Here is a 15,283-nt window from a genome sequence, read left to right as displayed (position 1 = left end):
TTCTCATTTTAAGTCATGCCACCTCAGCAAATGAAGGTCCTAATAGCTTGATTCCATCCACGTCACTATATCTGACAATGTTCTGCTGCTATTCATAAGGTTTTCACTGGCCAATTTTTTCAGGAGAAGACTGCCATGTCTTTCTTCCTAGTCTGTTTTAGACTGGAAGCTCCACTGAAATCTGTCCACCACAGGTGATCCTGCTGGTATTTGAAATACCAGTGGCATAGCTTCAGTATCACAGCAACATGCAAGGCACCACAGTATAACAAACAGACCAGTGGTGGCCTCCCACCCTAGACAACTAGAAAACAAGACAAAATTTATGAAATAAAGATTTTCAAGCAGAAAGTTCTCCTTCCCAGTACAACTCTGTTCATAACTCACATGTAGTGGACACTCCAATTTTGCTTTTTGTATCTAGCTCCAGCCTAGATGATTTGAGGGTCAAAAGACTTGAGTTTGAATTCAGACCCCACCAACTGCACAAGTTATTTCACTCCTCCGTGTTTTGCCTTCCTCTTTGGTAAAAATGAAGCTATCTATCCCTGCCTTAAATGGTTATTTTCAGGATTAAATAAAATTTAATGAGACTAATTATTTATACACATAAAGTCATTGAAATGTTTTGTTATATATATTTCACCACAATAAAAAGTTTTTTAAAAAATAAATGATAACACCTATGTGTAGGCGTCTTGTCCTTGGCTCCTTTTACTGGTGTTATTACTACTTTGGATTTATTATCGTTGTTGCTGCCCGCTTGCACTGTTCCTTTTAAATTGTTTCTCAGCTCTGTCCCACATGGCCTCTGCACTGTTCTGCACGCTTATGATGCTCACATAAGATAGGCTCTTTCTCAAATTACTCTCCTAGGGCACTAAAGGAAGGAGGGAATGGCAAAGGGGAGGCATACCAGCAGAGACTTTGCCATGGAAGAAAGTCTTCATTACATTGTCAAGGAGAGACTTGTAAAGCTTTTCATTGGTCTCAACACTGATCTTCTGTATGGCTACCAGGAATTGCAATGGGGCCTCAGCCTTCCGTTCTCTGAGGAACTCCTTGAAGTAGTCCAAGTGCTGTGTATTTAGGAGGACTTCAGTCAAGTTTCTGGCAAACAAAAAAGCATCATTTTGGTGGAGAGAAAGGGATGGTGACCCTGGATTCTGTTCTGATGTGGAAATGGGAAAGGGCATCTCCCAGGCCACAGGGCCAATAGCCATGGGTGAAGGGCATAGTGGATGAGTAGGTTATTTTGTGGGTTTCCTTAGAGGTAAGCTTGGTCTAGTTATTTGACAACAACAGCGGAAGGGCAGAGAAAGGATATGTTTTTAAGGGGATAATTTTTTTTCAAGGAACTCTCTTTTTTACATTATGCATATAAAACAACCCCTTATTGGTAGCCATTTCTCTGAGGCAAAGCATGGCTGATTTGACAGTTATTGATCAATATTTCTAAATTTCTGCTGCTAATTTCTTCTTCCACTGTTCCTTAAATATGTTGTTGTTGTTAGGTGCCGTAGAGTCAATTTTCGACTCATAGTGACTGTATGTGACAAAGCAGAACTGCACCATAGTGTTTTCTAGGCTGTATTCTTTATGGGAACAGATCGCCAGGTCTTTACTCCTGTGAAATCGCCAAGATTTCATTTAGCAGCTGAGCTTAACCATTGTGCCACAAGGGCTCCTTTCCTTAAATATAGGTGCTCCTAATATATATATATATATATTTTTTTTTTAATATTACACCCTCAATTCTCTCTCTTTTTTTTGCCTTATGGCTTTTCCTTGGGTAATCGCTGCCTCCTCTGTGGTTCCAATTTTCACTGATAACCTTCATTGAAGGCTGGTGAAACTCTTCCCTGAGGTCTTTTTCCAAATTTCAACTGCCTATTAAACCTCATCTTTAGGTCATAGTTGTTATTTACACTTCTTCACACACATTTGCAATTGACAACTTGTTCTGCAGTTATTTACCTATTTCAGAGAGTAATACTACTGTAAACATTTGCATGCAAGTCTTTTTGTGGACATATGCTTTAATTTCTCTTGGGTAGATACTTAGGAGTGGAATTGGGGTGTTCTATGGTAAATTTATATTCAACTTTTTAAGAAGCTTCCAAAGTGGCTGCACTGTTTTACATTCCTGCCATCAATGTATGACTTTTCTCTACATCCTCACTCACATTTGTTGTTTATATATTTATTTATATTGTAAACATCCAGTAGATGTGAAGAGGTATCTCATTTTGGTTTTAGTTTATATTTCCCTAATGACTAGTGATGTTGAGCATCTTTTCATGTGAATAATAACAATGTGTATATCTTCTTTGGTAAAATTTCTATTCAAATCATTTGCCCATTTTTAAATTAGGCTGTTGACTTTTATTATTGAGTTTTAGGAGTTCTATATATATATTCTGGAAACAAATACTTTAACAAGTATTTTAAAGTATTTTCTCGCAGCCTATATTAATTAAGAAATCCTTGCCTAATCTAAGACGATGAAGATTTTTTTCTATGTTTTTATCTAAAACTTTTATAGCTTTAGCTATTACATTCAGGTTTTTAACCCATTTTGAGTTAATTTTTGTGTTTGGTGTGAAGTTCATGTTTTTGTATGTGGATATCCAATTGTCCCAGCACTCTTTGTTGAAAAACTATCCTTTCCCCCATCGAATTGCTTGATACCTCTAAAGAAAATCAATCGACAATAAATATAAGAATTTATTTCTGGACATTTCATTCTGCTGCATCGATCTATATGTCTATGCTTATCCCAGTACCACACTGTCTTAATTACTGTATTTTTAAATAAGTTTTGACATAAGAAAGTGAAAGTCTTCCCACTTTGTACTATCAAAACTGTTTGGCTCTTCTGAGTCCTTTGCATTTCCATATAAATTTTAGGGTCAACTTGTCAATTTCTGAAAAAAAACCTTGCTGGAATTTTGATATTGTGTTGAATCTACTGATCAATTTCAGGAGAAATGCCACTTTAACATTATTGAGCCTTCTAATCCATGGACATGGAATGCCTCTCAATCTCTTTAGATGTTCTTTAATTTTCCTCAGCAACGTTTTGTAGTTTTTAGTGTAGAAAGCTTGCACTTGTTAAATTTCTTCTAAGTATTTTATTCTCTCTGATGCTACTGTGAATGTAATTATTTTCTTAATTTTAGTTTTGGATTGATAATTCCTAGTATTGGAGCCCTGGTTGTGCAGTGGTTAAGAGCTCGACTGCTAAGCAAAAGGTCAGCAGTTTGAATTCACCACCTGCTCCTTGGAAACCCTATACAGCAGTTCTACTCTTTCCTGTAGGGTTGGTCTGAGTCAGGATGGACTCAATGGCAATGACTTTGATTGGTTTGGTTAATTCCTAGTACATAGAAATACAATTGAGTTTTGTTTTGTATATTTATCTTATATCCTGTGACCTTGCTGAGCTTTTTTTTTTTTTTAGATCGAATAGATTTTTTTGTGGGTTCCTTAAGATTTGCTACATACAGGATCATTTCTCTGTGAATAAAGACAATTTTACTTCTGCCTTTCCAATCTGAATTTTCTTTTTCTCCTAAGTAACAAGACCAAACATTCCTGCCTTTTTGTTTATCTTAGCAAAAAATAATTTAGTATGATGTTAGCTACAGATTTTTCATAGGTATCCTTTATTAGTATGAGATGCTTCCTTTTTATTCCAAGTTATTGAGAGCTATTATCTTGAATGGGTCTTAAAAAAAAAAAAAAAATTTTGTTAAATACTTTTTCTACACCACTGGAGACTATCATATGACTTTCCCCTACTTAATATGATATATGACATTAATTGATTTTTTTTTTTTACTTTAAAAAATTTTTACATTTGGGGAAAAATATGTTGTTCTATGTAGGTTGGTTCATTTAATTAAAATGTTTTGTTTCTTGATTGTGCTATGTACAAAATTATTATATAAGGAGACAGAATGTGAAAAGGGTGCTAAGATTTAAGTATAAGTCTTTACAGTAAAAGCTAATATTTTATATAATTTATTAGGCCATTTTACCTTGTACCTTACTAAAGCGTTACATTTATTCAATAGTTCTAAATTTTATAAAGAATCTCAGGTTTTTATTTCTCTTTTATTTTTTAATTATACAAGAAATACATACTGACTATAAAGATTTCTTAGAATCTGTAAGTCCACTTCCACATTCAATCACACTCTTATCTCAAAAAGTAGCCACTTTAACATTCTAGTATATTTTTTTCCAAAAAAGTTATATACGCTTCTGTGATATGGTTTGTAAACATTTTTAAAAAGAGTCTTTAATTATATTTTAATGGCTTAGCAGAATTTTCAATTCTTAAAAACTCAAAAGCATATTGAGGTTACTGGATTTTATTTATGTCCCATTTACTTTTCTGTAAATAGATACAACTCTTTAAAAATGTAGTCAGTTCCCCAAATTTTATGTCATTCTTCAAAAACATGAACCTTCTCAAGACAATAAATATTGCATTTTGTACCACAATCTTTTAATTTCAGCATCTGGAACATAAAATGATGGGCCTGCATGTTTAGTGGATCATAAGAAAGAACAGGCATGAGGTAGTGAAATCTTTCTCTAATTAGGGACAGCATTATATCAGCATAGCATCTTGATCATCTAGATTAATAGCAACTAATACTCTTCTTTCTACTGTGTCCTAAAGGGTCTCTATGAGTTGGAATCGATTCAAAGGCAATGGGTTTGGTGTTTGGTTTTAATGTCCCCCTATCCCTGGTAGCATAGTGGTTAAGAGCTACAGCTGCTAACCAAAAGGTCGGCAGTTCGAATCTACCAGGCACTCCTTGGAAACCATATGGGGCAGTTCTACTCTGTCCTATAGGGTCGCTGTGAGTCGGAATTGACTCAATGGCAGCGGGTTTGGTTTTTTTTTTTTATCCCAAATCTGGTTCAATTGGCCAATATTTGCTCTGAGAAGATCAAACATGCTGCAACGGTATAATGAAATGTTTCCTGAAGGACTCAAATATTTTGGCTCCAGAAATGTTGGTGATTGATTCTTCTGAGTAAGAGAGATTCTGTTCTGTAAAAATTCCTGTATCCCAAGTTGACTTATTTCCATACCAACTACACTGCATCCCCAGTCTGCCTACCATCTCATTTCAACTGCTTTTGCACAAAGAGGAATAAATACCCCGAGTCCACTCTTATAGTTAGGAAAAGTATCTAATGTTTCTTTAATAGTTGATATCCTTGTTCTTAATGAAATACAATTTTGTGGTTCATCTACTTTTCTTGTCATTCTTCCAGAGTTGATGTTCAATTTGTCTGTATCTCAGTATCAGAATGCTCTTTAATTTCAAGTGAAGTTGTTGTATCATCCATAGTTTTGTAGGTAGACACCTTTGCCTCACAAGGAGATATATTCAATATGATTACAGTTTTATTACAGCAAAAATGATGCAAATGAAGAGACATATAAGGCAAGGTCTGGAAGGGTTCCAACACAAAACTTCTAAATCTTAAAAAGGGACGTGCTACCCTCGCACACACATTGATATCTTTCACCAACCAGGAAGTTCCCATTAATTGATTACTGGATATGAAATCAACCTTGCATTCTAGGAATAAATCCCCCTTGGTCATTTTTTTTTCACTGGTCATGGTATATAATCCTTTCGTATGTGTAGGGTAATGCTATTCAGCTATATGCATCCCCTCTCTACTGGAATCAGGTTTGATCTTCTCTGAAGCGTGCTGAGGTACAAGGCTGGGAGTGGCATGACTGGGCCAGCGCCAAGGCCGAGGAATTCTTTAGCGACAAGAAGGAAAACATCTGGGCCTGGACGTGAAGTCCCTGGGAACACTGACTACCCAAGGCCATGGGAGAAAACGATGAGCCTTGGTCCCAGCTGGAATGGTATATAAGCTTGGGTCCCTTGCTAGTTGATTGTGGAAAATACTCTAGCTGGCCGCCACTGGAGAGCAGCTGCTTTCCTGTGTCAGTAATTTCCCTGAACGGATGAATCTGGAAAGGACTACGTGTCCGTTCTTCAGATTATCTGCCAGGACACACAGTGAGGGTCTTTCCTTGCTGGGGCTGTCCCCCAACAATATGTTTCTGGATTTGGTCTACTAACATTTTATTGAGGATTTTTGCATCTATATTTCTGAAGAATATCGAATATCTTTGGTTGTGGTATCAGAATGATACTAGACTCAGAATAATTTGAGAAGTGTTCCTTCTTTCTCTATTTCCTTGAAGAATTCATGGACTATTGGTATTATTTCTTTTTAACTATTTGATAGGATTCTCCACCAGAGTCACCTGGATCTGGGCTTTTCTTTGTGGGAATATTTTTGATTACTAATTCAATTTCTTTTCTTGTTACAGGTTTATTCAGATTTTCTATTTCTTTTTGAGCTGGTTTCAATAATTTGGGTATTTCTGTATTTGGGTATTTCTAGAAATTTGTCCATTTCATCTAAGTTGTCTAATTTGCAGGCATAAAATTGCTCCTCACATTTCCTTACAATCTTTATAATTTTCAATACTGAGTTTGGTGGTCAGTGTCTTCTCACTTATTTTTCGTTATATAATGATTTATCAATTTTATTAATCTTTATAAAAAACCAACGTGCTTGCCTTGATTTTTTCTGTTGTTTTTCTCTTTATTTTATTGATTTCTACTCTAATCTTTATTATTTACTTCCTTCTGCTTCCTTTGGGTTTAATTTGAATGTCATCCCACTGCTTTTGGTCTTTACTTCTGATGTGAAGTAAGCTGTCTTGTTACAGCTCTCTCGTATATGATGAGTCATTTTTCTCTTGCAGTATTTGAAATTTTCTCTTCGTCTTTGTCTTTCAACAGCTTAACTATGATAACTATGATGTGGCTAGGTGTGGATCTCTTTGAATTTATCTTTTTTTTTTTTTTTAGAGTTCATTAAGCTTCTTGTATGTCTAGATTAGTGTTTTTCAACAAATTTGGAACACATTCAATCGTTATATATTAAATAATTTTTGCCTCTTTATTTCTTTCTTCTCTGTTTCTGGTACTCTATTACTTGTATGTTGGTAGGCTTGATGTCCTCAGGTCTCTGATGTTCTGTTTCATTTTCTTTTTTTCCTTTTGTTCTTCAAACTGAATAGCCTATTGAGCTAACCTCAGGTTCTCTGATTCTCTCTTATGCCAACTCAAATCTGCTGTTGAGCCTCTCTCATGAATTTTAATTTCAGTTAGTATACTTCTCAACATCAGAATTTTTACTTGGTTCTATTATGCAACTTCTGTCTCAATATTGATATTGTCTGTTAGTCATCCTACTTTCCTATAATTCTTTAAAGATGATTTTCTTTAGTTCTTTGAACACATTCTTTTGAATTTTGGGTCTGGTAAATCCTACATCTGGAGCACCTCAGAGACAGTATTCATTGACTGCTTTTTTCCCCTGTGTAGGCCATACTTACTGCTTTTTTTGCATGTCTCATGGTTTTTTTGTTTAAAACTGGACATTTTGGATAATACATTGAAGCAATTCTAAAGCTGAATCCCATGCCCCACCTCCTGACCATCAAAGGTTATTGCTGTTGATTTGTTTGTTTGTTTTGCTTTTTGTTAAGTGAATTGCTCTGTACAGCATGTCTCTCCTGCAGTGTATGGCCACTGAAGTAACTGCTCACTTTTGTTTTTAATTCTTTAATTTAATTAAATTCTAGTTCCTAGATGTCAGTGCAGGTCATTATATCTTGATAGTCAGTCAATGATTAGTCAGAGATTTTTTTTAAAGATCTTGAACTGATGAGCCCTCCATCCTTTGTCAAGGAAATCTGTGTTTGGATTGGGGCATGCACGCAAAGTTACTTCAGTTTACAAGTCTGTCTTATCTCTCGTTTCTTTTTGCACAGTGTTTCCTGATTAGTCAGGGATGAGTAGACAACTGAGTCCTTCTTCAATCTCTCTTGAACATGTGTACAGCCTTGTCAAAACTCCCTGTGACTGTCTTGTTCTCTAGATCTTCGTTTTACATTTTTGTCTGTTTTATTGATTGCTGCAAGTAGTATCATTACCTTCCCTGATTATTTGCCACCAAGACTGCTATTGTTTTCAACAATATTCCTGGTCACAGCTTTTTTGTGAAGCTCCAAATCAAACCATCCCCTTGTGGTCCTCATGGCTAGCTATCATGCTTATGTGGTGATGGGAGCAGCTCCAAGTTAAAATGCCGCAAACACATGTTTTCTTAAACACATGCTTTCAAAGTTTTTTTTAATATATAACATTTAATTTCCAGAATTCTGAAATTGTTTTTGCCAGTTTTGGTGAGAAGATTTGCAAGACGCTCATGGCACCACTCCAGAAGTCTGATTCTTTAGTGTTTTTAAAGTTGTATTCTCCATTTGCACTTCCACTATTTACTTCAGGCCTTTAAAATTACTTTCCCGAATAACTTTAACAACCTTATTTTTTCTGCCTTCAGTCTCTGGATCTCCGATTTCCTGTAATGTCATCTCTATGAGTCTGAGTTGACTCAACAGCAACAAGTTTGATTTTGTTTTGGATTGCTACCAGCGTAATATCCTTTTTAATCCAAATAATTTAATCCTGCCGCCCTGTGTTCTAATAAATCCCAATGTATCCCCACTGCCACTGAATCAATACAAATTCCCTAATAATTTACTCAAGGACTTATTTCAGTTATTTGGTCTCAATCTAACTTTTTAGCCTTATGTCTTATCTCCCTTCACCCCCATGCATTCTATACTTAACACCATTGAACTATTTTCAAATATTTAAATACTACTTTCACCCATGTAATTTTATGTATGTGAAATTTTTATCTTTTATATCTTTGTGTGATTCCTTCAGCTTGGAAAACATACCTACCCACAAAATGCTCCAATTTCTTTGCAAATGAATTGCTACATGCAGTTCAGGGTCTTCTCTGATATTCGAAGCTTTCTTAATCTTCATTCAAAATTTCTTTTTCCTTCTACCATACTCCCATAACAATTAGCTAATATTTTATCAGAAAATTTTAAGATCTGCCTTGTATCGTATTTAGTCATGTATTAGATTAAGGACAGGGATTATTATTTTTGTACATTAACAAACACAGAGTGTCTGGGACACAGGGTATGATCAATTACTGTTTATCACATTGAATGATGGCTAGAGACAGAATTTAAGAGAATTGCAACAGTAGTATTTCTGGACCAGTTCATCGTGGTCTTAACTGAAGACATGAAACTGGACTATATGATCCTACATATTCCCTATATAACTTAAAAATCTTGTGAATATATGACCTGAAAAGACTTTGATGATGCTCACACTCAACTAAATAGAAAAAAATAAGTATTTTTGTAGATATAGTGGAGAGGAATGAGTAGTACAAACTGAAAAAGCAAAGAAAGACATGATTGAACCTCAGGGAATAATTTCAATTGCATAAAGTGGAGGAAGATCTACCTAGAGTTTCAAAAATAGACAGAGGGCTTATCACCCCCCAATGAATATTATCAGTAACTGAAAACATTCTTTTAGGGATGATTTCTATGCAAAATATTCTATCAGTGACTGGGACAACCAGATTTACTTGTGCTTGTCTCCATCATCTAGATTAGGACCTTTTGAAGAGCCAGTAATTAATAGGTAATGATTGATTTTAAAAAAAAAATGAAGGTAAGGAGGAAGGGAAACTAGATTACTGGAAAGCAAACAACCAAAAAAGGAAGAATGACAATGCAGATACATTGTAAAAACTGTAACCAATGCCACTGGACAATTTGTGTAGAAATTGTTAAATGGGAACTCAATTTGCTGTGTAAATTTTCACCAAAAACACAATAAAATATTACTTAAAAAAAAAAATGAAGGACTGAATGAATGGGATGGTCTTCAAGAAAATCATAGTCCAGTTAGGCAGATGAAAAACATACTTAGAAAAATAGACAGCAGTAAAAAGTAGTACACTGTAAATACATGGCATCTTCAGGAATTCAGACTTTCACAGGTAGGGGAAGTCATAGCCAGCATAAAATTTGGAGAACTTTTATGTAGAGATGGTACTTGAGCTAAGGTAAGTGGAAAGAAACACCACTCATCTGTCAGTTTATTGTACCTTGTGGTGGCCTGTGTATTACTGTGATGTTGGAACTGTGTCACTGGTATTTCAAATACCATCAGGGTCACCCATGCTACACAGGTATCAGTGGAACAGTCTACTTCTGAAAAAATTGCCCAGTGAAAACCTTATGAATAGCAACTTCTGCAGTCTGAAATTAATCAAACATGCAATCAAGGTGCATTGATAATTACTGGTGGTTGAAATGTAAAAGTTGGGTACAAAGAAGGAGGATCCATAGTTGGAAAATATGACCTTGATGATAGAAATGACTCTGGAGATCTCATGATAGAATTTTGCAAGACCAACAACCTACTCATTGGAAATACCATTTTTCAACAATATAAATAGTGACAATACATGTGGATCTTGCCAGATGGAATACACAGGAATCAAATGAACTACATCTGAGGAAAAAGACAATAGAGAAGCTCAGTATCATCAGCCAAAGTAAGGCCATAGGTCAACTGTGGAAGAGATCCTCAATTGCTCATCCTTAATTTCAAGTTGAAGCTGAAGAAATTTAAAACAAGTTCCTGAGAGCCAAAGTACAACCTTGAGTATATTCCACCTAAATTTAGAGACCATCTCAAGTATAGATTTGATGCACTGAACACTAAGGACCAAAGACCAGACAAGCTGTGGAATGACGTCAAGGTCATCATACAGGAAGAAATCAAGAGGTCATTAAAAAGACAGGAAAGAAAGAAAAAAAACAAAATGGATGTCAGGAGAGACTCTTAAACTTGCTCTTGAATGCAGAATAGCTAAAGTGAATGGAAGAAAAATGAAGTAAAAGAGCTGAACAGAAGATTTCAAAGGGTGGCTCGAGAAGACAAAGAAAGAATTACAATGAAATGTGCAAAGACCTGGAGTTAGAAAACTCTGGGGAAGAGCACACTCAGCATTTTTCAGGCTGAAAGAACTGAAGAAAAAATTCATGCCTCTAGTTGCAATACTGAAGGATTCTATGGACAAAATATTTAATAATGCAGGAATCATCAAAAGAAGGTGGAAGGAATACAGAGAATCACTGTACCAAAAAGAGTTGGGCTATGTTCAACCATTTCAGGAGGCACTGGAGAAAAACATGGCTCCAGGAATTGACAGAATACCAGTAGAGATGTTTTGGGAAAGGGAAGCAGCACCAGAGGTGCTCACTAGTCTATGCCAAGAAACTTGCAAGGCAGGTACCCGGCCAACTGACTGGAAGGGATTCATATTTGTGCCCTTTCCAAATAAACGTGTTCCTACGGAATGTGGAAATTATGGAACGATATCATTAATATCACACACAAGTAATAAAGCAGTTGTAGCAGTACATCGGCTGGGATGTGCCAGAAATTCAAGCTGGATTCAGAAGAGGATGTGGAACGAAGGATATCATCGCCAATGTCAGATAGCTCTTGGCTGAAAGCAGAGAATACCAGAAAGATGTTTATTTGTGGTTTTTTTTTTTTTTTGACTATGGAAAGGCATTTGACTGTGTGGATCATAACAAACTATGGATAACATTGTGAAGAACAGTAATTCCAGAACCCTTAATTGTGCTCACGAGGAACTTGTGCATAAACAAGGAGGCAGTTTTTCGAATAGAATAAGGGGATATTGTGTGGTTTAAAATCAAGAAAGGTGTGTGTCAGGGTTGTATCCTTTCACCATATTTATTCAATCTGCATGCTGAGGAAATATTCAAGAAGCTGGACTTTATGAAGGACGGAGCATCAAAATTGGAGGAACATTCATTAACAACCTGCGATATGCAGATGACACAACCCTGTTTGCTGAAACTGAAGATGACTTGAAGCTCTCACTGATGAAAATCAAAGACTATATAGCCTTCAATACAGGTTACGCCTTAACTTAAAGAAAACAAAAATCCTGATAACTAGACTAATAAGCAATATCACGATAAACAGAGAAATGATTGAAGTTGTACAGGATATCATTTTACTTGGATCCACAATCAACATCCGTGGAAGCAGCAGTCAAGAAATCAAATGATGAATTGGCATTGGGCAAATTTGCTACAAAAGACCTCTTTAAAGTGTTGAAAAGCAAAGGTGTCACCTTGAAGGCTAAGGTGTGCCTGACTAAGCCATGGTGTTTTCAATCACCTCATATGCATGCAGAAGCTGAGCAATGAATAAAGAAGACCAAAGAAGAACTGACACATTTGAATTATGGAGTTGGTGAAGAATATCGAATACACCGCAGACTGTCAAAAGAATGAACAAATCTCTCTTGGAAGAAGCACAACCAGAATGCTTCTTAAAAGCAAGGATGGTGAGACTTTGTCTCATGTATTTTGGACATGTTATCAGGAGGGGTCAGTTCCTGGAGAAGGACATTATGCGTGGTAAAGTATAACCAACAAAGCCAAACAAAACAAGAAAACCAAACTGTTGTCTAGTCGATTCCAGCTCATAGCGACTCTGTTGGGCAGAGTAGAACTGCCCCATAGGATTTCTAAAGAGCAGCTGGTAGATTCAAACTGTCAACCCTTTGGTTAGCAGCTTAGCTCTTAACTACTGTGCCACCAAGAGGGTCAGCAAAAAAGAGGGAGACCCTCAACCAGATGGATTGACACAGTGGCTGCAATGATGGGCTCAAGCATAGCAATGACTGTGAGGATGGCGTAGGACTAGGCAGTGTTTCATCATTATACACAGGGTTGCTATGAGTCGGAACCAACTTGACAGCACCTAACAACAACAAGAAGTAGGAAAATGGGAGGATGGGCATCCCTGGAAGAGAAGTCCACAGAGACTTTGCCTAGCAGTGGGACCTTACCAAAGGCTGAACCTAGAATTGATGATGAAGGAAAGAGACAGGCAGTAAAGAACCAGTTAGGAGGCTACTACACTAGTACATAAACAATCCAGAAAAACACAAACAGGCAAGGGTACACGTACTGAGATGCTTATTGTGGTAATATTTATAACAATGAAAAATTAAAGACAATGTAAATGTCCATTGAAAGGGTATAGTTAAATAAATCATGATACATCAATACTATGGAAGGAGTTAGATCTATACATATCGACATGAAAAGATTTCCATGACAGTTTAAGTTAAAAAAAAAAAGTTATTGTCTAATATATATTGCATGATGCCAATTTTAGAAAATAAAGATTTAAAGTACAAAGTGTGCCTAGCATACCATATTTTTACTCAAATAATGTGCATGTTGCACATTTTTTTTTTTTTTGCCAACAGCTTCCTTCCTCCAGCCCCCACCCCAGGAGGTATTTTCATAGTGCACTGTGCTAATTTTTTTTTTTTTTTTAAACAGCATGCTAAAAAAAATTTTGGCACCGCGAGCTTACAAAAATACTGTATAGGGGAACGGCATGGTTGGCAAAAACGTACAACACATGTGTTATTTGTATAAAAACATGGTATACATGTGATAGATGAAAAAGGTCTGGAAACCTATATAGAGAAAGATAAGTTCATCATTAGACATGCTGAAATTAAAGAGAGAGCTTGTGTTTGGAGAGGAAGGTGTAACCAGATCCTATATCTTACCTGGGTCTCATTGAGGGTTTCCTTGTATGTGTCTTTTTAAAAGACAATTTCCTTTGTGTGGTTGATATAATCCTCGGCTCCTTGACAATTTCCACTGCAAAATCTGATGAAAAATTGGGAAACATCATGTTATAAGGAGCATTGCAGACAATAAGAAGGAGCAAAGTAGCAAGGACATTTATCAGGTATTAGGTGCAGGCAGAAAAACTGCAGTCCATGCATCTGCTATCATATCAGGCCATTATTGCTGAGAACAAGGACTAAGGAATGATTTCCACCTCTGAGATTAACATCAGCACAGGCTGTGTTATCTAAGTTTGCCAGCACCAGGTCTAGGGCACTTACCTCATAGAAATGGCTGAGACCAAGTCCATTATACCTCTCCTCATTATTACCTTAGTCAAGGCCAAGAGTCATCTCTCCCCCAACCAGCCAGTTGTACTGGACCATCATCTGCATAACATTCTGTCTCTGTCGACACCATTGCTACTGTCCTAAACACTTCCACTTGCCCTCTGGGACCCTTGCTCTGTAATCGGCAAAAACCAAAACCAAACCCGTTGCTTTGAGTGGATTCTGACTCATGATGACCCCACGTGTTACAGAGCAGAACTGCTCCGTAGGGTTTTCTTGGCTGTAATCTTTATGGAAGCAGTTCATCAGGCCTTTCTTCCATGGAACTGCTGCATGGGTTTGAACTGTCAGCCTTCAGGTTAGCAGCCGATTGCAAACTGCTTGAGCCACACAGGCTCCTTTAATCAGCAAACTCTCCCATATTCTCGACTTCTTTTTCAAGCATTCCCTCCACCTTCTTGCTTTCATTGAAGTCATTCTCTTTCCTGAGGATACTGCTTCCACAGCAAGCCTCTCAGATGTTGAGGGTTTATTCTATCACACCACACATAATTCAGACTTGGTGTTTGGGTTCCCTAGTGTCATTTAGAAATCTTCGTTCAAATATGTATTACAATATTAGCATCGAGAGATAATAGATTACAAGGATCTCAGTAGTAGAAGAGCCCTTAAAGGTTAATGTTGTAGGAAAAAAGCAGACCATAAACTCATTAAAGGCAGGGATGGTGTCTTATTCCTTTTTTTAACAACTCCCCAGAAATTAGAACAGGGCCTAGCTACATAATAAATGCTTTAAAAATGTTTATTAAGTAGAAGGTACCACAGGAAATTTTTGTGTGATTTAGTAAAACCTTCAGAGACAAACAGCATACAAAAAGAATTCATTACAATAGAAATATGTACTCTATCTAAAGAAATACATTTGAATAGGTGTAAAAACAAAATGCAAACTATGGAAGACTGTTGTTTTGCGCCATTGAGTCAATTCTGACTGATAGCAACCCTATAGGACAAAGTAGAACTGCCTGATAGGGTTTCCTAGCCTGTAAGCTTTACAGGAGCAGGTTGCCAGGTTTTTTGTCCTGTGGAGCCTTTCGTGGGTTTGAACCTCCAACTTTTTGGTTATCAGCCAAGTGCTTAACCATCACATCATCAGAGCTCCTTGGAAAACTAGATATTATTAACAACAACAAAAAAAGAACCTTCCAAGGGAAAACACCTAGAAATGCTGGGTAAAAAAAAATAACACACTTTTAAACTCACAAGTAAGCTTATAAGAAAT

At 36.5% G+C, this 15,283-nt stretch overlaps 1 protein-coding gene and 1 pseudogene across 1 annotated transcript in view; both read right to left on the bottom strand.

Annotated features, from left to right (window-relative positions):
* Nucleotides 1-15,283, bottom strand: part of RGSL1 (regulator of G protein signaling like 1) — an 83,415-nt gene that overhangs the window by 32,888 nt on the left and 35,244 nt on the right. Inside the window, exons 11-12 of the mRNA XM_049867937.1 lie at nucleotides 13,648-13,750; nucleotides 917-1,110 (exon numbers count right to left, since the gene is read on the bottom strand). Of these exons, the coding sequence (XP_049723894.1) occupies nucleotides 917-1,110; nucleotides 13,648-13,750 (297 nt within the window). The remainder of the gene's footprint in view (nucleotides 1-916; nucleotides 1,111-13,647; nucleotides 13,751-15,283) is intronic.
* Nucleotides 4,395-5,373, bottom strand: LOC126066883 (thiopurine S-methyltransferase-like; annotated as a pseudogene).

This window comes from Elephas maximus, chromosome 24, assembly GCF_024166365.1.
Source record: "Elephas maximus indicus isolate mEleMax1 chromosome 24, mEleMax1 primary haplotype, whole genome shotgun sequence".
Taxonomy (NCBI): domain Eukaryota; kingdom Metazoa; phylum Chordata; class Mammalia; order Proboscidea; family Elephantidae; genus Elephas; species Elephas maximus.
This window is presented reverse-complemented; position numbering and strand designations above follow the sequence as displayed.